The 25,920-nt window shown below is 48.3% G+C and overlaps 1 protein-coding gene across 4 annotated transcripts in view; it reads left to right on the top strand.

Annotated features, from left to right (window-relative positions):
• Positions 1 to 3,968: 3,968 nt before the first annotated feature.
• CDK5RAP2 (CDK5 regulatory subunit associated protein 2) overlaps positions 3,969 to 25,920 on the top strand; it is a 172,574-nt gene continuing 150,622 nt past the window's right edge. For 3 of the 4 annotated variants that reach the window (XM_030294528.1, XM_030294525.1, XM_030294524.1), the window contains exons 1-3: positions 3,969 to 4,199; positions 13,907 to 13,974; positions 16,981 to 17,048. In XM_030294528.1, coding sequence (XP_030150388.1) covers positions 4,141 to 4,199; positions 13,907 to 13,974; positions 16,981 to 17,048 — 195 coding nt within the window. In that variant the 5' untranslated portion in view covers positions 3,969 to 4,140. The remainder of the gene's footprint in view (positions 4,200 to 13,906; positions 13,975 to 16,980; positions 17,049 to 25,920) is intronic. The other variant, XM_030294526.2, reaches the window with a different exon arrangement.

The raw sequence follows: 25,920 nt of genomic DNA, 5'->3' as shown, positions 1-25,920 counted from the left end.
TGGTTGAGCGTCCGACTCTTGATTTCGGCTTGGATCATGATCCCAGGGTGGTGGGATGGAGCGCTTGCCTCAGGCTCTGTGCTGAGTGTGGAGCCTGCTTGGGATTCTCTCTCTGTCTCTCTCTCTGCCCCTCCCCCTCACTCATGCTCTCTCTCTCTCTTTCTCTAAAATAAAATTTAAAAAATTAAAAAAATATAGAAGGAACGATGGAAATAGCAGATCACCAATTGGCAAGTACCACTGTTACAATTGTTTTAGGAAGGAATTATTAATGGATGCTAAAATTAGTGGCTGAAAGTTTGCTGAAACACAGGATATTTGCATAGTCTCAAATATCACCTCACGAGATTCTTATTAATTACAAAAAGAAAAGAAAAGAGAAAGAATAGTTTTACCATGGAGAATCTTAGCAGATACCACCTTAGCAAGGATCTGAGTCAATATCACCAGTTAGCGAGACATATGTCAACATCATCTGCCTCCTGATACCCCGAGAAAGGTACAACATCACTTCTGGGGGCATTCTTCCCCAAAGCGCATAACCTCTCCATTTAATCCTGAGGAAACACCACATGAACCCAAACTGCGGGCTGTTCTATTAAGTAACTGACAAGAACTTCGTGCGGGTGTCAATGTCATGAAATCCAAAGACAGAGGAACTATCACAGACTGGAGGAGAGTAAGGAGGCATAATGAGTAAATGCAGTGTGGAATCCTGGATTGGATCCTGGGCCAGGAGAAGGGCATTCATGGGAAAACTGATTACATTTAAATAAGGTCTGCGGTAAATAGTGTTGTATCGATGTAATTTCTTTTTTTTGACGACTATGCCATGGTTATGGAAGATGTTCATGGATTAGAAAGCCGGGTGATGCCTACGCGGAGCATGTTTTGTACTGTTTTCAAGTCTCTTTCCTTCCCTGAGCCTTAGTTTCCTCGTCTGTAGAGGGGGGCACTCGCTCCAACATGGATGTATTCATGCTACAAAGTTGTTTTTGCTGTGAGTAATGGCAGCTCACGTGTCTCGATGAGATGGTTGAACTGCTACAGCTTCAGGAGGGTTCTACCCTAATGAGAAACATCTGGCTGGAAGCGACTTCCTCACAGCCATTCGCTGTGACCTGGCCCAAAGAATAATAATGCCAGCTTTGTGGCCGGGTGGCTGTTGTCAAGGAGAGGGCGCCAGATAGCACAAACAGCTGGTGGGAGTGACATCATCTCCAGGCCTGGCAGAAAGAAAGGGCAGGATGAGACACAGACGGGGCAAAGGGCTTCGTCCGTGACCGTGAACATGGGAAAAACAACTTCCCACATAGGCTATCCGTTGTCAATTGATGCTGTTTTCAGTTTCCAGGTTCACTGAAGGGTTTAGCACACACCATCCAGGAACATTTGCTAGACAGGGCGATGTATTCATCGGAAGGAGAGCTCCTCACAGGCTCTTTCTTTATAGTTTCCAAAGCATCCAATTAGAAAACGCAGCCATGTGAGCCCAGCACTGTCTGCCCCATTTTATGCATGGGAAAACCAAGGAGGAGCAAGGGGAAGGGACCCCAGTCACGGGATAAGTTGGAGGACTTTCCAGAGTCGGAATCCGGCTGCCCTGACTTCCAGCCCTGCAGTCACACTGCCCACACTAACATACACCTCCTGGCCACCTGAAAGCAGTGGCCCGAGGAGAGGAGTCCGGTGAACACGTCACTGAAATACTGTTTTCTGGGTGTAGACCTCACTTCTCCCTCCTAGATTCTCAAGCGGAGAAAAATAAATAGGAAAGACGGGCGGCCGGAAATAATCAGGGCATTGGAGTTTAGAGGGACCTGGGCGCCAGTCCCAGCTCTGCAACTGACCAGCAGTGAGACCGGGACTGGGTTATTTTTTCCTCTTTTGGTCTCAGTCTTCTTATCTGTGGGTAAAACGGTGATGACGGTCGCACCTGTTCCAGAGGACTCTGCCTCGGGATGTCAGCGAGGTGACGCCTTGTGACAGACGCTCGAAATGTGTGAGTCCCCTCTCTTGTTTCTTTCCTCAAGCGCTTTTCATCTGCTGGATGGAAAGCTAGTTCTTTCACTTGGGAAGTGATGATTAGTAACTCAACCTCCCTCCCCAGGAACAGAATGGGTGGTGTCTCTGTGGCTTTGAAATAAACACAAAGAGCAGTGAGGTCCTGAGACATCCATGCAGTCCAACCTTCTGATCTTAGAGATGTACGTGCTGTAAGGCCCGGAAGAGTGGTCTGCAGAGATCACAGAGAGTCAGTGGGCAGAACCAGGGCAGGCATCCTGCCCCCTCCAGCTGCCCTGCTTTTGGACACACTCAACTCTTTGGTTGAACTTAGCACCGTCCCAGGCGTCGAGGACTGCCCATTCCCTGGGCCGGGGCATCTGATGTGCCGACTGGTTCCTGCCCACTCTCTCTTTCAGGCTGTTGTTTCGGGGGTTGTTGATTTAGGGGTGGGTGCAGAGCTGGTTAAGGAAGAGGGAAGGGGCAGGACAATGGGTTTTGTAGACTTCACTGAAGGTCATAAAGGATTGGGACGAGCGATTGACGGGATTACCATCGACGGGGCTACTAAAGCCGTCTCAGATCATCCTCACAGCCTCACTACAACCTTGCAGGACAGGTATTAACCCCCTTTTCCAGACTGATGGGAGCATTCATTCAACATCTGTTTTCAAACACCTTCTGGGTGGTAGGCATCGTGTTGGGGACATAGCAGTGAACAATTCAGGACACAGTTTCTGCCTCCTGGAGTTTCCAGGCTAGAGCAAGAGGAAGAATTTTTTTTAAAGCTTGTTATTGATTTATTTTTAAGAAAGAGATAGAGAGCAAACGGGGGAGGGGCAGAGAGAGAGAAACTTGGAGTCAAACACTTAACTGACTGAGTCACCCAGGTGCCCCAAAAGGAAGACTTTTTTTTTTTTTTTAAACACAGAAATACATTATTGCATACGTGATTGCCACAAAAGAAAAATCTGAGTTGCTAAGAATACAAGAAAGGCCTTGATTTACGTTAGGGGGTTAGAGAAGGCCTCCTTTGGAAAGTACACTTCCACTCAGGCGTGAGGAAACTGAGGCAGAAGGAGGACTCATACATGATTACAGGGAAAGTCACCATCTACCTGCTCACCCATCTTTTCAGGTCATTTTCATCCAGGATCCTTCTGACCGCCTGCAGAGGAAGGTAGCAATGCTGAGATGGGGAGAGAAAGGTTGACTTCACTGACCCAGCTCTGTCAAAATTATCTGTGTTTAGTGATTGATCTGTGCATTAAGAACGGCAGCCAGCGTTGTGGAGAGCCCCGATCTAGTTGGCAGGAGCCGTGGGTGTGGCTGCTGTCCACATGCTTACCGTGCACGGCTTTGGGAGAGTCATTTCCTCTCTCTGGGCCTCAGTTTACTGATCTCAGGTGCGCTTGAGCCCTAAAAGGAATAAGGGATCCCTGGTGAGAGATTGGAGGAATGTTTCCGACCACTGGCTCAAAAGGATGAGCTTATTTGCTTCAACCATAGTGTGCAAATGACTGCTTGAGGTGGGATTCCGCAGGTAGGCTTCTTCTCAAGTGTCGCAACCCCGGGATTATCTGAGTTTCAGCTCGAGGCGGAAGCCTTTTGGAGGCACAGACTCTAAGGTTAGGGGTCATTATTCTAGAGAAGCACATACTGGGTTAGGAACTTCGAGGGTCGGTGAACTTTGAGGGTTGGGTTCCCATCTCCCGCTTAAATTAACGGACCGAGGCCTGCCTTTGCCCTCAATAAAGATGGCGCGTGCCCTGGCCTCGGCCTGAGTGCCCTCACAAAAAATGGCAGCCTGCCTTTCTTTCCTTAGTCTTGCTGGGCAAGTGCGAATGCTCTTGCCCTTAGTCAAGATGGCACCCGCCCGCGCGTCCCTGCCCTGCCTCTGGCCCCTGCTATTCGGCTTCACCGCGCGCGCCTCGATGACCCCGCCTCGTTTCCGTAGGAAGAAGCGCCGGGAAAGATGGCGGCGGCTGCGGTTTGAATTCCAGCGGCGCCGCCAGAGTCCGAACAAGAGCAGGATTGGAGGGGGCGGGGACCTGGGGAGTCTGCGGGTCGCGACAGCCGGGGGAACCAGTTGGCGCCGCCGCCACGGACCCCAACGCCACCACCTTCTCTGTGTCCATGATGGAGTCGGTGTTGGAAGAGGACGTCACCCTCCCCGGGACGCTCGGCGGCTGCAGGTGCGGCCCGGGCTTTGCAGGGGCGCGGTGACGCGGCCGGGATACCCGCTGATGGGGGTACACCCTAACGGAGACTTGGGGGTTTGCTCTTGAGGGTGATTGAGTGCTTCCGGACGGGGGCAGTGTGTGGGTTGGCGTCTTGGGGTAGGTGTCTCGAGCACCTATAGCAGCTGATACTGAGTGTGGGGTCGGGGGTGCGGGGTAGGGGTCCTGACCCGACTCACACCTCCGTCGGGTTATTTCGAGACGTGCTTTGAAGAGGGTGTGAGGGTCAAGTAAGGGGTTTCCTGAAAGAGGGTGGCGAGGGGGACCTCTGGGGGTGTACCATTAGTAGGGGCTGGTTGAGGGGCGGCGCCCTTGGGGGCACTTGAGGTTCATTCTGATTTGGGGGTTTGCTTTCATCGTGGGGAGGTAGTTGGTTTGTCCAGACTTTGCTCACCGGCTCACATAGTGGCCACCAAGACGGAGGCAGTGAAGTGCAGCGGTTAAGAACCTTGGCCGGAGTTGGCCAGAACTGGATTCAGATCCCAGCCTTTAAACCGACTAGTGGGGGGACTTTGGTAAAATGATTTAGCCTGTTTTCCCGTCTGTACAATGGGACTAGTAGTAATATCTACCCAACGGAGATGGGATGAGGATTAAAAGAGAAGTTGCCTTCCCAGTGCTTGGCACAGAACCGGTGCTTGAAAAATGATCCTATGTTATCATTACATCCTCATCCTCCTCCTCATCATCAGTACTACATTTTGGGGAATAAGGGCTGAGAGTGGCCTTCCAATGCACCTGTCCCAAGAGGCTGTTGGAGTCCACATTGCTGGTGGGGCCCGGTGGCTTTCTTTTTGGCAGGAAGTCCTGACAGAGCCCTAGCCTGCCCCAGGGCTGGGGCCCTTTGGTTTTCTGGGCCTCCTGCTGGAAAGTGGGGAGAAGGATGTGGACGAGAGCCCTGACTGAGAATCTGCAGTGTTTATCCAGCTCTGCCAGGGAGGGGCTGCTGGTTTTCGTCAACAGACCCTCAGTGAAAGGGTTCCCTCGTTATCTACTGTGCAGTCCGGGGCAATTTTAAGAGTGACGTGGGCACAATTAATATTTATGCCTAGACAGCAGGCATAATCTGGTCCTATCTTGGGCAAACCTGGAGAGGCAGTTACTCTGTTTGAGAACCTGTTATATATCAGGCGCAGAGCAAGGCCCTTGGCAGCTCCTGCCTGATTGGATCCTGTGGTAGTTCAAGTCCCTTTCTCTTCATCTTACTGCCACCGCCCCAATCTTATTTGGGGATGACCTCTCACCAGCACTGTCCTTGATACTAGAGTTTGAAAGCCTTTTTAAAACGTGAATCTGATAGTCTGCTGCATTGTGTGTTTAATGCTTCTCTGTGCCAGTAAGATAAAGTCCATTGTTTTTCTCTCACCTCTTCCTGTCTCAGTGCCATCTGACCCACACCCAGGTGGGTTTCGATCCCAGTTCTCTGTTTAACAGCCCTGTGGTCTTGGGCAAGTCTCTCGTTCTTCGCTCGCTCAGTTTTCATCATCTGTGAGATGGGTGAATCTGAAGGGGCTTTGGCCGGTGTCTGACACAGAGCAGCAGCTCCACGAGGAGCAGATCCTCCCCCTTGTCTCTTCTCCCTGCCTTCGCTGGGACCCTGACTAATCTCTTCCCTGCTTCAGACCCTCCCTGGTTCCCCACGCCCCTCAGGGTGAAGTACTTTAATGTTACTTCCAAGGTCCTTCATTAGCCTGGCCCCACTGACCTCACTACCTCCTTTGTCCTTTCTGTCCCTCCCTGTCTCCTCCCCAAACACTACCCTCTGCCTGGTTGCCAAACCCTTTGTCACAAATGGCCTTGCCTTGTTCTTTCTTACTGTTGGGCCCGTGTACTCACTCTTCCTGCTGCCCGGGGTGCCTTCCCTGCTCCCCTTTGCCTTATTAAAGCCTCTTATTTTTCAGGTCTCAGTTAGATTTCAATGCCACGCCTCCCCACCCCCCCCACCCCGGCCCTCTGCACGCTTCCAGCCCCCACGACCATCACTGACCCCAGTCCCTGTCCTTATTGACCTCACTGAGTTTTATTGACTGACGCTGCTCAGTAGAAATATATCGTGAGCCACGTATGTAATTTAAACTTTTCCGGCAGCCACGATGAGAAAAGGTAAAAGAGAAACGAGTGAAATTACTTCTAGTAATATATTTTATTTAACCCAATATTTCCGTGTGTTATCATTCTAACTCGCAAACAATAACAAAATTATTAATGGAATATCTTACATTCCCTTTTATGTTACAAAGCCTTTGAAATCCGATATGCAGTTCGCACTTAACGGCACTTCTTGATTTGGATTAACCACATTTCAAGAGCTCAGCAGATACCTGTGGCTGGTGGCTCCTGCCCTGGGCGGTGCAGGTATGACTGCGACGTGTCTGTCCCCCTGATTAGACTCTGGCCTGTTTGAGAGCAGGGGCTGTGTTTTGTTCGTCTTCGTGACTCCACTTCCCCAGCTGGTATCAGGTACATAAATGGGAGGTGACAGTTTTATCCTCTTTTTACAGGTGGGCACACTGAGGCTCAGAGAGGTGAGGTGGATGGTCTGGGGTCCCACAGAAAAGCACATGATCGAGAGACCATTTAAATCGAGGCTTACTGACTCCAGAGCCTGGCTCTCGCTGTCCGTCCTGCCTTCGAATTAGTTCTCTGAACCAGTTCTGAGAAGACCGGGAAGATTTTAGGGAGCTACTGGCACTTGGACCGGCCCTGAAAGAGCGGCCGAAGTGTCCTGAGACAGATACCTTCTCCATTAGATGGTCACGGAGCAAGAGAAAAATCCTGGAATAAAATCACCTCTTTTTATTCTAATATGAGCACCCTTCTGCTTGGTAATTTCCAAGCCCCAGTTTTAGAGACTAAACCGAAGTCCAGTTTGTCCTCAGGCTTTTGTTGAATCAGGTCAGTGTGTGTCATTCTCTCCAAACCTGGTCACCTGTGGGTGCCCCAGAGAGCTCCAGCCCCTTGAGAGTCAGGCTCCCATCCCAGGCCCGGGAACCTTGCCCAAGCGAAGGCCCTTGATTAAGTCCTGCCCGGGTCGAAAGAAACTGGGCTTTGTACTCAGGATGACTGGTTCTGAGTCCTGCTTCCCCCAGTTACTAGCCGAGTTGCTTTCGTAGTTCACTTAACCCTTCTGAGACTGAGTTTCTCTTCAGTGATAATATCTATTTATTGGGTGACCATGTGGATGGAGCCAGGTCGTATGGATTATGTGTCTGAGACCCACTGGGGGTGCATGAAATGTTAGCTGTTTTTGTTTGACTGTTACGGCATCGCACTGTTTCCTGGACAGAATCCTCGGTGCCCACGACCCTGGATTTGTCCCTTTGTTTTTATGTCCAGGGTTCTTCCTCTCTCTAACTGTGAGCTTCCTAAGGCCTGGGCCCAGGCTTGTTCATCTGTAGGTTCCTTCAGTGCATGACCATTAAGTGCTTGCTGTCTGGTTAGGGGCATACCGAAAGGAAATGTTTTCCTGTAAGTTTGTACACAGTTGTACTTCGTCAGGCAGAGAATGCCTTCATGGACTTCTGTGGCAGGAGGTGGAAAAGGAAGATGGTGGAATGAAATTGAGGTGAAGGTTTGAAGGCTTGATCCGAAGCTGATCTTGGATCACGTTCCCAGTGTGAGGAACCTGTTCCCAGTCCCCAGTGTAAGCTGAGTAAGGGCCGGGAGCATGTCTGGCTTGATCCCGACTGTGTCTTCAGACCTAGAACCGCGTCTGGCACATAGGAGAGGATCAACAAATGTTTGTTGAATGAGTCGGTTTTGTTCACTCTCTAAAAAGATAACTACCATGTAAATACAGGCTCCATGTTTAGTAGTGAAATGCTCCTTTGTAATAGCTGTGAAAGAGGTGCACACCAGTGCACACACTGGTAGACTTTCTGGAACACAATTTGGGGTCAAAGATGTGCCCATGTGTGTTTTTCAAAAACCACTGTATTGAAATACAGTTTGTATGCCATAAAGTTCACCCACTTAAAATACACCGTTCAGTGATTTTCAGTATATTTACGGAATTGTCCCATCATCACCCTGATCTCATTTCCGAATGGTTTCCTCGTCTGAAAAAGAAACCCCGTGCCTGCCCATCAGCCGTCACTCCCCGTCTTAGCTTGGGCTGCTGTAACAAAAATGCCGTAGACTGGGCCATGTACGGACAACAGAATTTATTTCTCCAGTTTCTGAGACTGGAAGTCCCAGGGTCAGAGTGCCCGCATGGTTGAGTTCTGGTGAGAGCCCTCTTGCGGGTTGTAGACTGCTGACTTCTCACCGTCTCTCCACACGTGGCGGAGAGCAGAGAGAGGAAGAGGAACCCTTGTGAGGGCACGAATCCCATTCCTGCGGGCGCCACCCTCCTGCCTTCATCTAACCCCACCTCCTCACTCATTCATTGGTTGATGACATTTGGGTGGTTTCTGCTTTTTTGGCTGTTGTGAATATTGTTGCTACAGATGTTTGTGCACCGGTTTTTGTGTGGGCCTGTGTTGTTTCTCGTGGGCATATATCTGGGGATAGAATGGCTGGGTCATGTGTTAACTCCGCGTATGTTCGACATTTGGAGGAACTGTCCAACACTTTTCCAAAGGGGCTGCACCTTTTTATGCTCCCACCAGCAGTGTATGAAGGCTCTTATATCTTCACAGCCTTGTGGACACTTCTGGTCTGTCGTTTGATCGTGGCCATCCTTGGGGGCATGACACGATATCTCACTGTGGTATCGGTTTACATTTCCCTAACGACTAATGATGCCAGACAGTTTTTCTTATGCTTTCTTTAGCCGCTTATATACGGTTCACCCTTGAACAACATGGGGGTTGGGGGCGCGATGTCCCACGCAGTGGAAAATCCACTTGTAACTTTTGACTCCCCCCAAAACTTAACTATGAATGGCCTATTGTTAACTGGAAGTCTTAGTCATAATGTATACAGTCGATTAACACATATTTTGTGTGTTATATGTATTATATACTGTATTCTTACAGTAAAGTAAGCTAGAGAAAAGAAAATGTTATTAAAACCACAATGAAGAGAAAATACATTTACGGTACTGTTCGGTATTTATTGAAAACGGCCCCGTATAAGTGGACCTGCGCAGTGCTACTTATGTTGTTCAAGGGTCCACTGTCTTTTCAAATCCTTTGCCCCTTCAAAATATGTGAATATATTTTGACCTAGCAATTCCACTCCTTTTTACCTTAGAGAAATTCTCATGCATGTGCACAGGGAGACCTGTATGAGGATATTCATAAAGCATTGTTTGTAAAAGGAACAAGTAGGAAACAAATTGAATTACCGTCAGGGGATCGGGTAAACACACATCCTTTCCAAAGTGTATTTCAGACTGTGACCCATTGACAGCTCATGAAATTCAATTTAGTAAGTTGCAGCCAGAATTAAAAAAACAGAACAGTACGGAATGGAAAGCACTTCAAGAATCAAGGCTAATATATTTCCGTCTATGGGTCATGGTCAGTAAAGTTTGAAAAACACTGCTGTTCAATGCTTTGTGGGAGTTAAAGCATGAAGGTAGATCTGTTTGTACGGTCATGAAAACATCTTCAGGACACATAAAGAAAAGATGCTGCAGAATAAGACACACAGTTTGATTGTATTCGTTTTGTTTTTAAGCCACACACACAAAACTATGTCCCTATGCTTGCAAGTGCATAGAAAAAGGCCTGGAAGGAAGTGTCTTGCTGACAACAGTGGTTACCTGTTAGGACGGGGCTATGATGGGGAGTCGTTACCTCTGAGGAGGGGGCTACTGAGAGGAATAGTCCAGAGCTTTAGGCTGGTCGGTATTTTTTTTTTTCCTTCCACTCCCTTCATCCATATGCCCCTTCCTCCTACCCCTTCTCCTCTGACAGCTACCGGATGGTTCTCTGTGTTTATGGGTCCGTTTCTGCTTTTTTGTTTGTTTTGTTTTTTAGCTTCTATATATAAGCGAAACGGTATGGTATCCGTCTTACTTTGACTTATTTCACAGAGCGTGATACCCTCTAGGTCCATCCCTGTTCTTACGGTGTCAAGATCTCATTCTTTTATACAGCTGAGAATAGTCCATTGTATGTCTAGGCCTTATCTTCCTTATCCATCTTTCAAGGGGCACTTGGGCTGCTGCAATATCTTTGGCTATTGTAAATAATTCTGCGATAAACATAGGGGTGCATCTTCTCAAATTAGTGTTTTCGTTTTCTTTGTGTAAATGTCCAGTAGTGGGATTACTGGGTCATGTGGTAATTCTAATTTTAATTTAAAAAGTTTTTTTAAATGTTTATTTATTAAGAAAAAAATTTTTTTAATGCTTATTTATTTTTGACCGAGAGGGAGACAGAGCATGAGCAGGGGAGGGCCAGAGAGAGAGGGAGACACAGAATCCGAAGCAGGCTCCAGGCTCCGAGCTGTCAGCACAGAGCCCTATGCTGGGCTCGAACCCATGGACCGTGAGATCATGACCTGAGCCGAAGTCAGATGCTTAACCGACTGAGCCACCCAGGAGCCCCTCTAGTTGTAATTTTTTGAGGAACCTCCATACTGTTTGCCACAGTGGCTGTACCGGTTTGCACTCCCACCAGCAGTGTATGAGGGTTCCTGTTCCTCCACGTCCTTGCCAACACTTAACTTCTTTTCTCTTTGATTGTAGCCATTCTGACAGGTGGGAGGTGAGACCTCATTGTGGTTTTGATTTGCACCTCCCCTGATGATGAGTGATGATGAGCATCTTTTCATGTGCCCATCGGCCACCTGTATGTCTTCTTTTGTCTGTATTTTCTGTATTTATATATTTCTTCTCTAAGAATACATAACACGTAACGAGAAGTGGGTTGTCAAGAGACAGACAGAGGTGCACCTGCTGTAATTGTTTTCTGAATGTGATGCCCGGTTCTATTCCCAGCTCTCCCAACGCCTTATCAACGAGACGCTTAGTCCTCTACACCTTGTTGGGTCTTGTGGTGTGAATGGACGGTGCCTGCTGCCACATACAGCACAGAAAGTGACTGTGCCTTTTGGGTGGCGGTAGGACCAAGACGGGAGGGCGAGGTGGTGAAGCACAGGTGAGCGTCTCTTCATTTGCTCGACAGAGAGTCCATAAAAAGCAGCCTCAGCGACCGTGCCCTGTGCCGATCACTGGAAGTCCTCTGCCTGGGTTCGTTTGGAACTCGCCGTGTTTCCTTGAGGAAGGTGTAAGGGGCGCCTGGGTGGTGTAGAGATTAAGGGCATGGGGTTCGAAATCAAGCCAGCTTGGGTCTTTTGAGCTGACTTTTCTGAGTTTCTGTTTTCCTCATTAAAAAAAATGGCAGCCTTCAAAACCGCCACCTGCTGTAGAAGGGCCATGGTGAGGCTTCAGTAGGAGGCTGCCCATCCTAGTGGGGTGCTCGTTCACTGTGGGTGCCCCTGCAGGGAAGGTTGTTAGATTATGCTCGTAGATAAATGTTAGATAAAGCTCGTATGGGAGCTTTGGGCGGCCCGGGCACAGGTTAGCGGTGACATGGACACAAAGAAACCTGGATTTTGGTCTCTGCTTTGCTGATAACCCCTTGTGATTTTGAGCAAAGAGGTTCCTTCTCCTTTCTGCGCCTTAGTCTCCCCCATCACTACCATGATAAGATTGTACCTCAGCCCTCTGCTTTCGCTTGCATAGTTCTGATTTCAACCTAGGCCTGAGGCTAAGAGTAAATGATCCGAGTGGGGAGAGGGAGCTACTTGAAGCTGGAGGGTGGCTAGAACTGACTGGAGATTGCAGATGACAGAGATTCATAGCATTTTAAAAGTGGGTATGTAAAACCCAAGTGGAAATTTGGCAGGAACCAGGCAGGAACTTCTGCATTAAATAGTGGTTTCTTTTAATAATTGGGATGTCAAATGTCATTTTTCAGACTTCATTGTTTGCCTCTTGGAAACTTGTCTGAGACCAAATTCTTTGGCTTTGCCTGCCATGTAGTTTTCAACCGTGGTTGATCTTGGCTTGAGATCATCGATGGGCCATGATCAGATCATGAACTGATGGGCCATTTCAGCCAGTGGTGGTAAGTTAGTGGCTATGGTGGAGAGAACCCAGACTGGAAATGTAAGACCAGACGTAGGCTAAACTTGACCGGTAAGCTGGTGTATGACCTAGGGCCCCTGGGCCACCATCTGCAAAGAAGGTGGTGGTCGAACTTGATTTGAACTTTTACTATTCAGTTTAGAGAATGGAGTGTTTCCTTCTACTGATGCTTATGAGAGGGAATGGAGAATTATAGAAAATTAAAATGGAGGAAATCTCTCCCATTTCCTACAATGAGGATTTTTAATATTTTTCTTTGTCTTTTAATGGATGTGTAGCCCACCTAGTTTCCAAGAAGGATTTGAGGTGACCCTAGTGTACATGTATTTAGTTTTTCATAGTTGAAGGCACATTCTACTGAAGTTTTTTCTCAGTTATCTTTACAGCAGACACATATTATGTAATCATTCTTGTGATGTTGGAATTTTGTGATCTCCAGTTTTTTGCTCGGTTCTGACCACAAAGATCTGTTGCCAACTCCACAATTTGGTGATCAGGCAGAATTGTCCTAGGAACAGGATGGATTTGGATTTAGAAACATGGAGAGAACACTGCTGGGAAGGCAAGCTGAGTGTCCCTCAGTCTCTAGTTGATAGCTTGGGACGGGGAAGCATTATTGGGGGTTAGACAGAAAAGGCTTGGGTTCTTGACTTGGTTGCTGTGTGACTCTGGCCAGGCCGCTGAAATTATCTACGCCGTGGTGCCCCCCTCTGAAAACACGTGGCCTCTCGGGCAGCTCTCACGACGGTAAATCTTTTGTAAATTACAAAGCACTGTATGTTTCATGGTGACAGCAGTATTTTGCTCCCATTTAAGGAGTGCCCACAATATGCCAGGTACCTTGCTGAGCACTTTGTGTCTTGTTTGATTGCCAATTACTTACGATGTAGCTGCTGTTCTCCTTTTGGGGAGGAAGGAAGTGAGGCTTGGAGAGGTATATGGCAGAGCTTCGAATAGAATCCGGGGTAGTGTCTTTTGTGTCAAACCACGCCTCCTATTATGGCTTAGTTTTCTGTCAGTGTCTTCAGATCCTCACTTAACCTATTTTTATAATTCAACCGGTAAAATTTCTTGGATCAGTGAATTTTGCATTTTTATGTGACATTCTTAAGGCATCTGAATTGGTGCCTACGTCTTGGGAGCTTATTTTTGGTTGTGAAAAGCGTATTAATAGCGATAATACTAGGAATGACAAAACCAGTAGGTAACCATTTATTGAGTATTGTGTGCTGAGTGTTATAAACATTAACTCATTTGATGTTTACAGGTAGAGGGTTGGTATCCCCATGTAAAATACGCAGTGGGACTCAGAAACACATTTGTAGTTGGCAAAGTGCTTCTGCACCGAGCACATGAATGGTTCACAGAACACTTGATATACGAATGAATGAATGAATGAATGAATGGATGAATGACCATCCTTACTGAAGGTCACTCAACTATTAAGTGTTAGAGCCCCAGAGCCTGAGTTCTTAACCTCTGCGCTTCACATCTCCCGGGTCACTCAGCTGTGTGTCCCTCATTGGCTGCGGCCTGATGATTGTCACGTGCAGTCCAGGCAGTCCTGACGGTCTGTTCAAACACTAACTCATCTCCTCCTGCACATGCTCTCTCCTAGTGGCCTTGTTCCCAATTTACCAGACGACGTGGATGGCATCAGCCCCATTGCTGGTTTGGGAAATGGTGGTAAGTATACAAAGCCGGTCAGTCTCTTGAGTAAGAGCGAGGGAAGTAGACACTAGACCATGAAGGCCTTGTGGCCTTGAGCCTAGGACTGGGCTTCGATGTCTCCGGGGCCCAGGGCCTCCCCTGGCATGGCTAGGTGCTCCCCGTGGGCGCTCGGTATTTTATATACCTACTGAGTTGCTGTTCACCTCCTCTCTTAAACACTGGCCTGGAGGAACTGATGTCCTCTAGGCCCTGTTTCGGGAGTTTTATTTGTCGCCACCAGACGCGAAGAGATTCAGCCGGTGTTTGCCGAGCCGAGCGCCTGCACGGAGGCTGCGTGTCGAAGTGGTGACCTGGTCAGGTGTGGAGGGCCTGCTGCCCCCTGCTGCCGCATGGCTGCAGGCCCTGAGCACTGCCCTCTGAGCGCGGTGTGCCAAGGCCCTTCCCGGCAGGCCGCTGGCTTCCCATCTGCTGGCCGAGGCCAGCATTCCGACAGCAGCCTGCCCTTTGGAGACAAATTAGTTGGTCAGACCACGGGACACGGCGCCGAGGAAATAAGCAGTCTGTTGTGCGGAAGCTGGGTTGCGAGGAGCGTCTCTGCTGGGCAGCTCGGCTTTTGCTAAGCATTCTTCCCAAGTTTTGTTTCTGAAAGAAGCGAATGCTATTATAAGTATCTTTGGGAAGTGCTAATAATTTGCCTTTTTAAAATATCTGAAGAGATATTTTGACTTGTGGGTTGTTTTTTTCTCTTTTCCAAAGCGAGACGACGTGCAGAAGGAAGTTTTTAGAACAGACAGTGTAAGTGTCCTGAGGTTTATTTCTGGAGAACACTTAAAGGCCACCCTCAGGTTTTCCTTCAGAACCTGTTAACTTCTACCTTACACACAAAATCCAGCAATCTCTATTCTTCCTGCGGAAAATTGACGGGCCTGCTCCTTGCTTCAGTCCACAGTGTTTGTACATTGCTCTGTGCCCAGCCCGGGGCTGAGCACTGGGATCCAACCTTGAATGTGGTCACAGTCAAGCCTAGGAAGTTCAGCAGAGAAGTGTCATGACAAATCATATAAAAAAAGGTGCTGTGAGGGAGGATGAGGGGGAGGCGGTCAGGCAAGAGTTTGTTAAGACATTGATACTGGAGCTGAGACTTGACGAACGAGTAGGACCTAGATAGGGACGCAGTCCTTGGTGGCAGAGCACGGGGTGTCTGAGAGCCAGGAAAACAGATCTGTGTGCCCTTGTCTGCTACGCAGGGTTCTTTACAGTGTGCCCCTGCCCACCTCCACCTCCGAGCCTCTTGTGCCCATTGGTTTCTGAACGCCATGCCTGCCTCTAGGCCTTTGCCTGTGAAGTTTCTTCTTCCTTTTGCCTTCATCTGCCTGCTGCCTCTTTAAGACTCACTTCAAAGCTCACCACCTTCTTTGGCTCTCCCCAGGTTCGCTTTGGTGTTCTTTCCTCTCTGGAACTTACACATTTCACTTACTTCATTTATTCCTGTTGATTGGTGACTTTAAAAACCTCCAGAATCAGACCCCTTCTTCCCTGAGTATCATCTTACTACCTGTGCTAAGCCACCGTGATCTCTGGCCTGGATTGTTCCAGTACTCTGGCTGGTGCCCTTGTCTCCCTCTAAGCTCCTTTCAGTCTGGTCTCGGCGAGGCAGCCCGAGGGAACCTATCGAAACTCAAGTCCAGCCATGTTCCTCCGTAGCTTGGAGCCCTCTGGTGGCTCCCCAGTCCCGAGAAGAGCCTACAAAGCCAGACACAGCCTGCCCCCCAACACCTCCCTTACATCCTCTCCTGCGGTCCCATTGTTTAGTGTCCTCCAGGCCCCTGCGGCTGGTTCTTACATCCACTGGGCACCCTCCCACCTCAGTATCTCCCTTTGCCCTTTTCTTCAGGTCTGCCCAGAGGACACCTTCTCAGCGAGACCTTCCTGATTTAGCCACCTTACTTAAAATAGCAATCCTCACCCCACCCTGGATATTTCCAATCCTTCGCCACTGAGTTTTTCTCCATAGCATTTATCTCTTTTTAACATACTATCTAATTGCCCTCTCATTTTGTTCATTGTCCGTCTTCTCTCTGGAGACTGTCAGGTCCATTTGTTTCGTTTCCTGACGTGGCCACATCTAGAGTGGTGCCTAGCAGAGAGGAGGCCCTCAATGCATATTTGTTGGAAGAATGGATTCATTCATTTACTCAGTGCACGTTTCACCCAACACTTAAAAAGCACCAGGCACTTTCTACAGCATGGTACCAGTTTGTCTGCATCTTTGTCTTGCCTACTAGATCGAGAGCCTTTAGGCGGGATCAGTGTCTCTCTCACCATTGTTTCCCCAGCACTAGGATGGTGATTGGCACAGAGTAGGTGTGCGATGAATGTTTGTTGGAGTAGAGGAGCTGTGAAAAGCTTTGGGCGGTGGCAAAGTCTGTAATCGCCCTAAAGCAAGGATGGGGCAGTTTTCAACCTGTTGCCTGCTTTTGAAAACACTTCTTGGAACACAGCTTCCTTACTTATGAATTGTCTGTGGCTGTTGTGCTCCAGCAGAAGAGTTGACCAGTTATGACAGATTTTAGGCTTTGCTTATGGCCTACAGAGCCTAAAATATTGATTGGCGTTTTAAGAAAAAATTTGCCAACCCCAGGCAGTTAGACATGCTTTAATTGCTGACACAGGAAGGTGGTATCCATTCAGTGAAATAACTTCCTGACGATCACAGAGGAAGCACCTATCGGAACAGTTGGGGTTGGCCACATGCCCAGTGCGTTTGTGGGTTCGTTCTCCTGACAGGTTACACTGGGGCTCCTTTGAAGTAATTTGTAAATACCTGAAATATAATGGTTTAGAGCTTTGCCCTGGACTCAAGTCAGTAAATCACAATAGACAGAAAGTGCCAGCCGAATGTACTGTGGAAGCTGTTCATGTTTTTGTGTTTTTTCTTTTCTGGGCTCTGTTCCCTAACAGGGATGCTGGGGTGGTTTGCGTACCATGCCGTTTTCCTGTGTCTGTTTTACCTTTTTATAGTGCTCCCAAATGTGTCCGAAGAAACAGTGTCTCCCACCAGAGCACGGAACATGAAGGACTTTGAAAATGTAAGTGGCGATACCAGATCATCATCCCTAACAAATCACGTCTGCTGCCGCGGTCCAGGCAGGCCCAGGCGGGAGCTGTATTTCTTGCGAGGGGTCGAAGCTGGATCACGCCAGAGTTTGCGGGCGGTGCTGCCTCTTGGGGGCGCTCTCCGTACGGCTGTTCCCTACCTGTGCAGCCGGCCCTTCTGTCCCGGGCCAGATGCGGGTTCTGACAGGACCAGCAATTTCCAGCTTTGGGGAGTTTGACGTATTTCTGGGGTCCTGAACGTCAGGATATTACCATACTGCCCAGTGGAGAGGCGCTAATATTTGCCAAGGGCTTCCCTGTAACGTGAGGCATGTTATTGATGGTCCCCATTTAATCCTTGCTATAACTCTTTGAGGTATTTTACATTTTGCAGATAAGTCGTAAGCCTAGGAGAGACTCGCTTACAGTCACGTAATACTTGAGTGGTGGGGCTGGGATTTGAATCCAGGTTTTTAAGGATTCCAAAACCTTTATTCCTGCCGCTGCTCTGTGCCACCTCCTTGCTTTTCATAGGCTTCGTCTTTGTTGCTGTGGAACAAAACGCGAGCAGCCTGCGCCCAGGGCGGTTGTGTATAGCGTCTGAGGACGCCTTACGTGGTGATGGATTTGGCCTCCATGCTTAGTGTCTTCCCGCATTGTGTCTTCCATTTGTTAACAGAGGGGGTTTGTTGTCAAGGAACAGGAAAATAAGGTTATTTTCCCAATTCCAATTCTCCTTAACAAGTTACCTGTTCAGTGCTCTCATTTGTCATGGGAAGAATTAGACCCTTCTTCATTTGCAGCCAAATGAAATCCATACTATGCAAGACACAGGAGATATTTATCAGGGAGAAGACGGAGGACAGAGAGAAGGACGTTCCACAGTTACGTCTCTCCCTCCCCGGTTGTCTTTACAGAACAGAGCGGTACTGTCTCTGGATTTAATTTAGAATACTCATTACTGCTAATAGTTATCTGCAAACCACCAGTGACCAATTGAAGAAATGACTTGTCAGATCTCTAATGGAAACAAGTAATTTCTGAGCTTTGAGTTGTTCTCATTTCAACTGTACAACTCCATCTATGCTGTGGGGTCTGGGGCCTCAATCAAATGAGATTTGATTATTCCACATCGTGTATAATTAAAACGTGCTCTGCTATTAAATGGCTGTTTCTGTTTTATCCTCAGAGTAAGAATAGCCACTGTTTATTGAGCTCTTGCTCTGAGCTGGGCACTTGAAAGATTTAGCTCTTCATGTATGTTACTTTAATATGGAAGCCGATCCGCAAGACACAGAGTTATTTAATTTTTGAAGGGCACGGCTTTGAATTTTATTCCTAGGTGGAAAAACTTAACAGAATCTTAGAATTTTCGTTTTGCATGTTATTGTCTGCCTTTTGAGCCGGAAGGAATCTTAGACTCGAGTCCAACCCTAGGAGAAGCTGAGGTGCAGGGATGTGACCTGGCAGACCATGGCCCCTGGACCCAGGCTGCCTGCAGGTTCACTGCTCACGAGTGACCTCGGGCCAGTCGCGTAATCTGTCTGCACTGTCTTTAGACTGGGCGTGTTGACAGTTTCTGCTTCTTCAGGCTGCTGGCAGGATTAAGTGAGCCCCTCTCGGCCCGACGCAGAGCTCCTCCTCCTCTTCACTGTTGTTAACTTCGTTATTAGTTTTTCTACTCTGCCGTGTGATTCAAGTGTCCCTTCTCCAGATGGGTTCTGGATGACCTAAATGCTGTTGTTCTGGAAGGCGAGAGGGAGTCTTCTGTGCCGATACGTTTCAGGATTTATGCTTTTTCTTTATGGCTGTGGTCCTCCGGCTGCTGTTAGGTTTTTATGGCATTAATATTTTTTATTGTAGCATTTTCAAGAGCAAATTCTGCTGTTGAAATTGAAATGACCACAGTGTTCCCAGTGTCTCCCTTTCAAGTCTTTATGAGTCGCTGAAATGTTTCATTTGGCCTGAGCTACTACGCGCATGAGCTCTACGCAGAGGTGGTCCGAACTTTCTGTGGGATGCTTGTAGGAAATGCTGTTGGCGTCGAATGCTAATTTTAAAGTCAGCATGCATATTAAGGAGGGGCTGGAATACTTTTGATTTACAAGGAAGTTCATGATTCCTCTTATGCTAGTCTCAGCTGCTGGGTAACCGAACATCAGGGTCTATTAGCTAAGGTCTAGCAAGACCTCGGCCTTCTTCTGGTTTGCTCAGAGTTCATCCATTCATCAACAAATATTTTCAGATATATGCTCTGTGCCAGTCTGTGGTCTGAGGCTCGGGAGTCTGCAGTAGATTAAGACCAGGGAGGTTTCCCTCTCATGAGACTCACAGGCCGGTTGGGGAGATAGATGGGAAAATGGTGCAGTGACAGAGGGAAGTACAGAGCACGGTGGGGCACAGAGGAGGGCTCTGAACCTGGCTGGGGGGATTCAGGGAAGCCTCCCTGGAGGAAGTGTTCCTCGAGCTGGGTCCTCAGGGACAAGTAGGGATTAGCCAAGGTGAGAGGACTGGGAGAGCATCCCAGGCACAGGGACTCAACCTGGGCAAGCACAGCGAGAGGTGTGCTGGGCGCAGGGAGTTTAGGGGATTGTAAGTTCCCGTTGGCTGGAAGGAGGCTGTGTCAGGGGGTCCTGAGAGCAGTGAGGCCACTGAAGAAGGCAGGGGTCAGGGGTCTCGTATGTTACCCTGCTTTGGTTGACCTTTGTCCTGAAGACGAAGCACGGCCGGTGGGGGATGCTTATCTGGGAGGGAAAAGACCAGAGTTATACTCTCAAAAGCCCCCTGGGCTGGAGGCCTGGCGACACGCTGTCACTGAAAGGCTGCTCTGTGGGGTGGTGCTGGAGCTACGTGGCTGTGGTCAGGAGAGGTCAAGAAGTGAGGCTGAGACTCAGATCTGGGGGAGACCATCCCGTCCCTTCGTTTGACACACGGGCGCTCCGAAGCCCAGAGAGGGCGCTGACTCTTCCAGGCTGGGAACCAGGTCTTCCACACAGGTGGCCTTTCCTGCTGTCCTCTGCTGTCCCCTCTGTGTGGAAGCCACTTGCCTCCTTGTGGGTCTTTGCATTGCCGATCCTTTGTCTATACCTGCATCAGGTGAGGTGGTAATCACCTGTAGGGCAGGCCTTAGGGGGAGGAGCTGGCAAGTCTGCCTGTCTTACTGGTCCTTTCCAGGTGACAGCGCAGTGGGGGCTCCCGGACCTCGACCGGAGGAGGCCTGGCAGAGGCAGCGTTTTGTAAGACACTGTGCTGTGTAGTGTGGCCTGTTCTGGGTACTCAGGCAGTCGATTTCTCTTTCTCTTTCTCTCTCTGTCTCAACATTTTTCGGTGAGTGGAGGAGACCCAGAATCTGGATCAGTATATCCAGTCCAGGTAGCTATCTTTATCTGTATATAGAAGAATTTAATTCTGGCTTTTTCTGTGACCTTCCGGACAGAGCATGGCATGGGTAGCTTTCTGCCTCTCTTAATACTGGTGGACAGCATTATTTCATGACTACTAGTTCAGAAAGACTTGTATTAAAAGGAAGGGCTTGAACCGTAATTTACATAATCTCTTAGTGTGGGACATTCCAGGTTGTTTTGAATTTTTCACTCTTACAAAGCTTTGATGAGTCTCCTCGTGTAGGTCATTTTACAGTTACATGATTATGTCCTTAGGGTAAATTCTGCTGCTCTGGTCTCATACCCGCCTGCCCGAGGTGCTGGTGTTCTTGTGCCCAGGCCCCTGTTCCTTTGTGTTCAAAGTTCCTGGTCTCAGCTGAGGCGGGCGGAGACCCGGCCCTGTGTAAGGGGCTGCTTCCGTGTTGCTGAGGTCAGCACATGCCTCCTCCTTCCCTCACAGCCTGTGCTCTGGCCACACAGCCTGCTCTCACTAACCCACACGGGCAGGGCCTTCTCCGTGCTTCTCCCTCTGCCTAGAATCCTTTTTCCCTCTCCTTGAGTGGCAGGACCTTCGTGTCTCAGCTTGAAGTGTGACCTTGTTAGAGAGGCCGCCCCTAACTCCTTCCCCAGCTCTCTGGAGACCCCCATTATCTTGTCTGATAGCAGGCCCTCAGCACCGGCCTTTTCCACCATGGATCTTTCGACTATTTGTACTTCGGTGTTTTATTTGTGTGCTTGCTCAACGTGCGTCTCCTTTATCCCTAGTACTCAGCGCCCGACAGGATGGTGGGCGCTTGATAAGTATTTGTTGAGTAAGTAAATAGACGAGCTTGTAGAAGAAACTAGATCTGTACATTTTGGTTACCTTGTCTGTAAAATGGGAAAATAATTTTTGTCTCATTGGGTTGTGATAAGGATTGAATCGGGAATGCCAGGACCGTGTAGTGGGAGGGGGACAGAGCTTGTAGTCGGCGTGGGGGCACGCAGAGCTCGCCTTACAGGAGAGCAGGCAGCAACCAGGCAAGCCGAGGCTAGGGACACAGCGTGAGGGGTGCGTTTAGAACAAGGCAGGAGACCAGGAACCGTGTGGATGCGAGTCCGTGGAAGGGGCTGAGGACTGTCTGTAGCTGGCAGACTGCGTGCTGCAGCCACTCTCCGTGGTGCTGGCTGTGTTCAGGATGGGGCTGGCCAGCACCGAGGGCCTTTGGATTCAAGTTTGGCTTGTGGCCGGTGGAATGTCTGGTCGGTGTTAAGTGCCGGGGTTCACCCGTGCTTCTGGTTCATCCTTGGCCTCCCGCTTACCATTGAAGGCTGTGTGTTCTCATATCTTTGCCCTCCAAAACCCTGGCCAGATGGCAGGCTGGGCAGTGTAAATTTTTACAATCTTTTTGAAGGCCATTTGGAAAGAGATTTTTATGGTCATAAAAATAGTATTACTCTTGAGCCTCGTAATCTGTTTTGGGGGAAATTTGTCCTAGGGAAACAACCCAGTGGGAGGAAAATGCCGTGTGCGTGAAGCTGTTTGTTGCCATATTGTGTACGGTTGGGAAAAATTGGGAACGAGGGAATTATGTTTTACATTTGTTATCTCTTTGTCTTGCAACAAGTTCCTGAGGAAGGTGTTTCACAGATGAGGAAGCTGAGGTTGGAGAGATCAAATGACTTGCCTGTGAGCTTGGTGTGTTGAGAAACTGGAAGAAGGCTTTGATGGTACAGCCTGTCTGCTTTCCACGGGACATCCTGAAACCATAAATGCTCAGCAGAGAGACGGCTAAATCACTGACTGTGAATCAGTTCAGTGGTACCTAGCGCTGTCATCGACTTGATACTTACGTGCGGTTCTGCAGCAACGTGAAAAATACTGAGGATGTAATGCTAGGCTGGAAGGAATATAAAAGGAGTTGGTTTCATAATGTAGGTATATTCCAAGTGTTGCTTGGGGCTCAGTTTCTAAATTCTGTTACTGCTGCAGTATTGTTTGTTAATAAGCAGATGTTTGCCTAGTAACCGTTTTTATGATTTGAGGACACGAGGGAGAGTATTGGACTCAGAAACTGATTCCAAAGTGTCCTCCTCATTCTATGCACCTCGTTGAGCTGTCGCTGGCAGAATTACCTCACGTGCGGTGTTGTCGACCAGAGGTGAACTTGGAGCGGCAAGAGGTCATGGTTTTTATGATGTCTAGGTCAGTGGTCTAACAGTTTTTGGACTTTCAAGGAGCATAAAAAGAATTGACGGTGGCCCAAAAGATGTGTCCTTTGAGGGTTTGAGTGAGAAATGGCTGTCCTCCATTTCCCGCTTGCCAGGTGCCTTAGCTCATGGTGTTGTCACGACACTCCTGTGAGGTGACGGATTTTTATCCTTATTCATAGATGAGCCAACGGTGGCTCAGAGATGTTAAATAGTTTTTCCAAGGTCACATGGCTCACAGGTTGGTGGCCTTGGGAGTTCAGTCTGTTTCTGTTGACCCCATGGCCCCCTTGCTCTTAGCTCCGGCTGCCTCGGGCCCAAAGATGCCTTGGGGTGAGCCTCAGCTTTGGGGGCCCCGGCTCCAGCAAGCTGCTGAAAGCGATCACCAGAGTCGGGTGAATTGCTGCGATTTCAGCGGGGCCTGGTTGGAGTTGCCCTGATTCTTTCCTGCGTTGTTGGATTTTGTCTGTCTTCCCTTCCTGATGGAGCTCTAGGCCAGGCAAGGCTTTTGGCCAAGGGAGGCAGGCAGGGTGACAGCAGCTCCTTCAGAATCTGTCCTGCTGCGCGCTGGGGCCTCCCTCCAGCTTCAGAAAGCACCACCCCATAATCACGTTGGGACGTTTCCCGTCTCGGATGACTGCAGTTCCACAGTCGCCCTGCGGCTCCGGGGGCTGGGACGTGGCAAAGTACAGCTCACGCGTCAGCTTGCTTGTCAGCGTTAGGTTTCTAAGTCGTGTGTGGTGGGTTTTATCTTGGGGCTATTTATTCCTGGTGTATGGTAAGCTGTTTTCACTTTTTCCAGCTCGAGGTTTTTGTTTCTTTTTTCTCTTCTTGAGGTCGATTCTCTTAAAGGGGGAGATACAAATGAGAAAAATATTAATATATTTTACATTCTTGTACTGTGCTAGGCACAGTACCAAACGTTCTAACTAATTTCTTTCAATCCTGTAGTAGGTCTCTGAGATAGGTATTCCTTTAATCTGTAGAAAGGAATCCAGATGCACAGAAGGATGAACTTGATTAAGGTCCTACAGCTAGTAAGATGGTCTGGATTGTATTCATTCATTCGTTTGCGTGTGCGTTAACAGAGGTCGACTGAGCATCCCCTGTGCTCCAGACACTGTGCGAAAGCCTTAAGGGAAACAGCCATAAACGGATAATATCCCTGTCCCCAAGTGGATTATATTCATGTAATTGGCATGATAATAAATAATAAATGTGTAAATAAAGGAGTACAGATTGTGAAAAGTTCTAGCAAGAAAACCAAGAGTTCTGTGTTCAGGAGTGACTCAGGTGGCAGTCACAGTGGTGGGGACCGCTTGAGATTGTGTAGTCAGGAAGGGCCTCCGAGATGGTGCCATTGGAGCTGAGGCACCGGGCACGTGCTGCGGGAAGAGCCGTGTGGGCAGACAGGGGCTTGGCTTATTTGAGGACCAGAAAGGAGGCCGGTGGGGCTGGAACATTGCGTGACAGGGTGATAATAGGACGAGGCTGGCGAGGAGAGTGGGGACCAGATCGTACACCTCTCTGTGCCCATGGCAGGGAGTTTAATTCTAAGAGTGATGGACAAAAAACAATGGGGTGATCTGTACTAGATCTGAATCTGAAGACCGTGGGACTCTCTTTGCATCACATTGCCTTCAAGAAATTCTTAAATGTGTCCAGCCACCTGGGCAGCCGTTGGGCACTTGGTAACTGTCTCTTTATGATTCGGGCTGGAACGTACAAGACACAAGTGTGTGGTGCCTGACCTCTTAGAGATGGATTGATTAGAAAAAGCAAGTTATCAGCTGGTATAATGCAGTGTGACAGTTGCAATGATAAAGAAAGTAGAGGGTATATGGAAACATTTCGAAGGGTCTCCAGTCCAGCCGGATGGGGGTAGCCAGAGAAAACTTTATGAGGGAAGTGGTATTAAGTGGAGAACTAGGCTGGCATTGTTGTGGAAAATAGGGTGCCTGTACCTCATTGTATTCACCTGGGCCGGTCTGGTGTTTGCATTCACCTTCTGAAGGCTTATTTGCCTTTTTCTTATTTTTTTAAAAACTTCTTTACCTATACGCAGGATACATATTCTTTCGAGTGTTGCTGAGAATTTTAGCAGTATGTACAATGTGGGTATTTTAAGCAACCTCCATAAATATTTCATTGGTAGTTGAGTAATAGAACAAGGTTCCTCTTTATAGGAAGCATCTGGTGGGGTAGACTTTTTGTTTGAATGAACGTTTTATGTGCTGTTTTCTTAAAACATTTAAAGCAAGGCTTTAATGAACTTACCAGTGGTTTCTTGTGCTGTCCTTGTTAGCCACAGAGTTGAAAACTTAAGTGCTAACAAGAGGGCCAAGGACAGTTTGATGTAGAGTGTGCATATCATTTTCTTTTATCCAGTTATAAAAATATGTTGGTTAAAAAGCATTATATATTCTTACCAATTACTTTTTTTAAATGCTGAAAAAAAACGCAGTGGGGATCATATTATCATTCATTAGTACTGTATTATCAGTACTATTTTACTGTATTTCATTTTAATTAACTAAAAAATGTTTATTTATTTATTTTGAGAGCGCGAGAGAGAGAAAGAGCAGGGGAGGGGAGAGAGAGAGAATCGTAAGTAGGCTCTGTGTTGTCAGAGCAGAGCCCGATGCTAGGCTGGATTCTAGGAATCCTGAGATCATGACCTGAGCTGAGGTCAAGAGTCAGGTGCTCGGGGCGCCTGGGTGGCGCAGTCGGTTAAGCGTCCGACTTCAGCCAGGTCACGATCTCGCGGTCCGTGAGTTCGAGCCCCGCGTCGGGCTGTGTGCTGACTGCTCAGAGCCTGGAGCCTGTTTCCGATTCTGTGTCTCCCTCTCTCTCTGCCCCTCCCCCGTTCATGCTCTGTCTCTCTCTGTCCCAAAAATAAATAAACGTTGAAAAAAAAAATTAAAAAAAAAAAAAAAAAAAGAGTCAGGTGCTCGACTGACTGAGCCACCCAGGTGCCCCATCATTTTAGCAATTTTTAAAACAGCTTTATTGAGATATAAGTTACATGAAAAAATTCACCAATTTTTTTTTTTTTTTTTTTTAAATTTTTCAATGTTTTTATTTATTTTTGGGACAGAGAGAGACAGAGCATGAATGGGGGAGGGGCAGAGAGAGAGGGAGACACAGAATCGGAAACAGGCTCCAGGCTCTGAGCCATCAGCCCAGAGCCTGACGCGGGGCTGGAACTCACGGACCGCGAGATCGTGACCTGGCTGAAGTCGGACGCTTAACCGACTGCGCCACCCAGGCGCCCCAAAATTCACCAATTTTA

This window comes from Lynx canadensis, chromosome D4 (assembly GCF_007474595.2).
Source record: "Lynx canadensis isolate LIC74 chromosome D4, mLynCan4.pri.v2, whole genome shotgun sequence".
Classification (NCBI taxonomy): domain Eukaryota; kingdom Metazoa; phylum Chordata; class Mammalia; order Carnivora; family Felidae; genus Lynx; species Lynx canadensis.
Note: the sequence above shows the minus strand (reverse complement) of the source record. Positions and strands in the feature narration are given on the sequence as shown.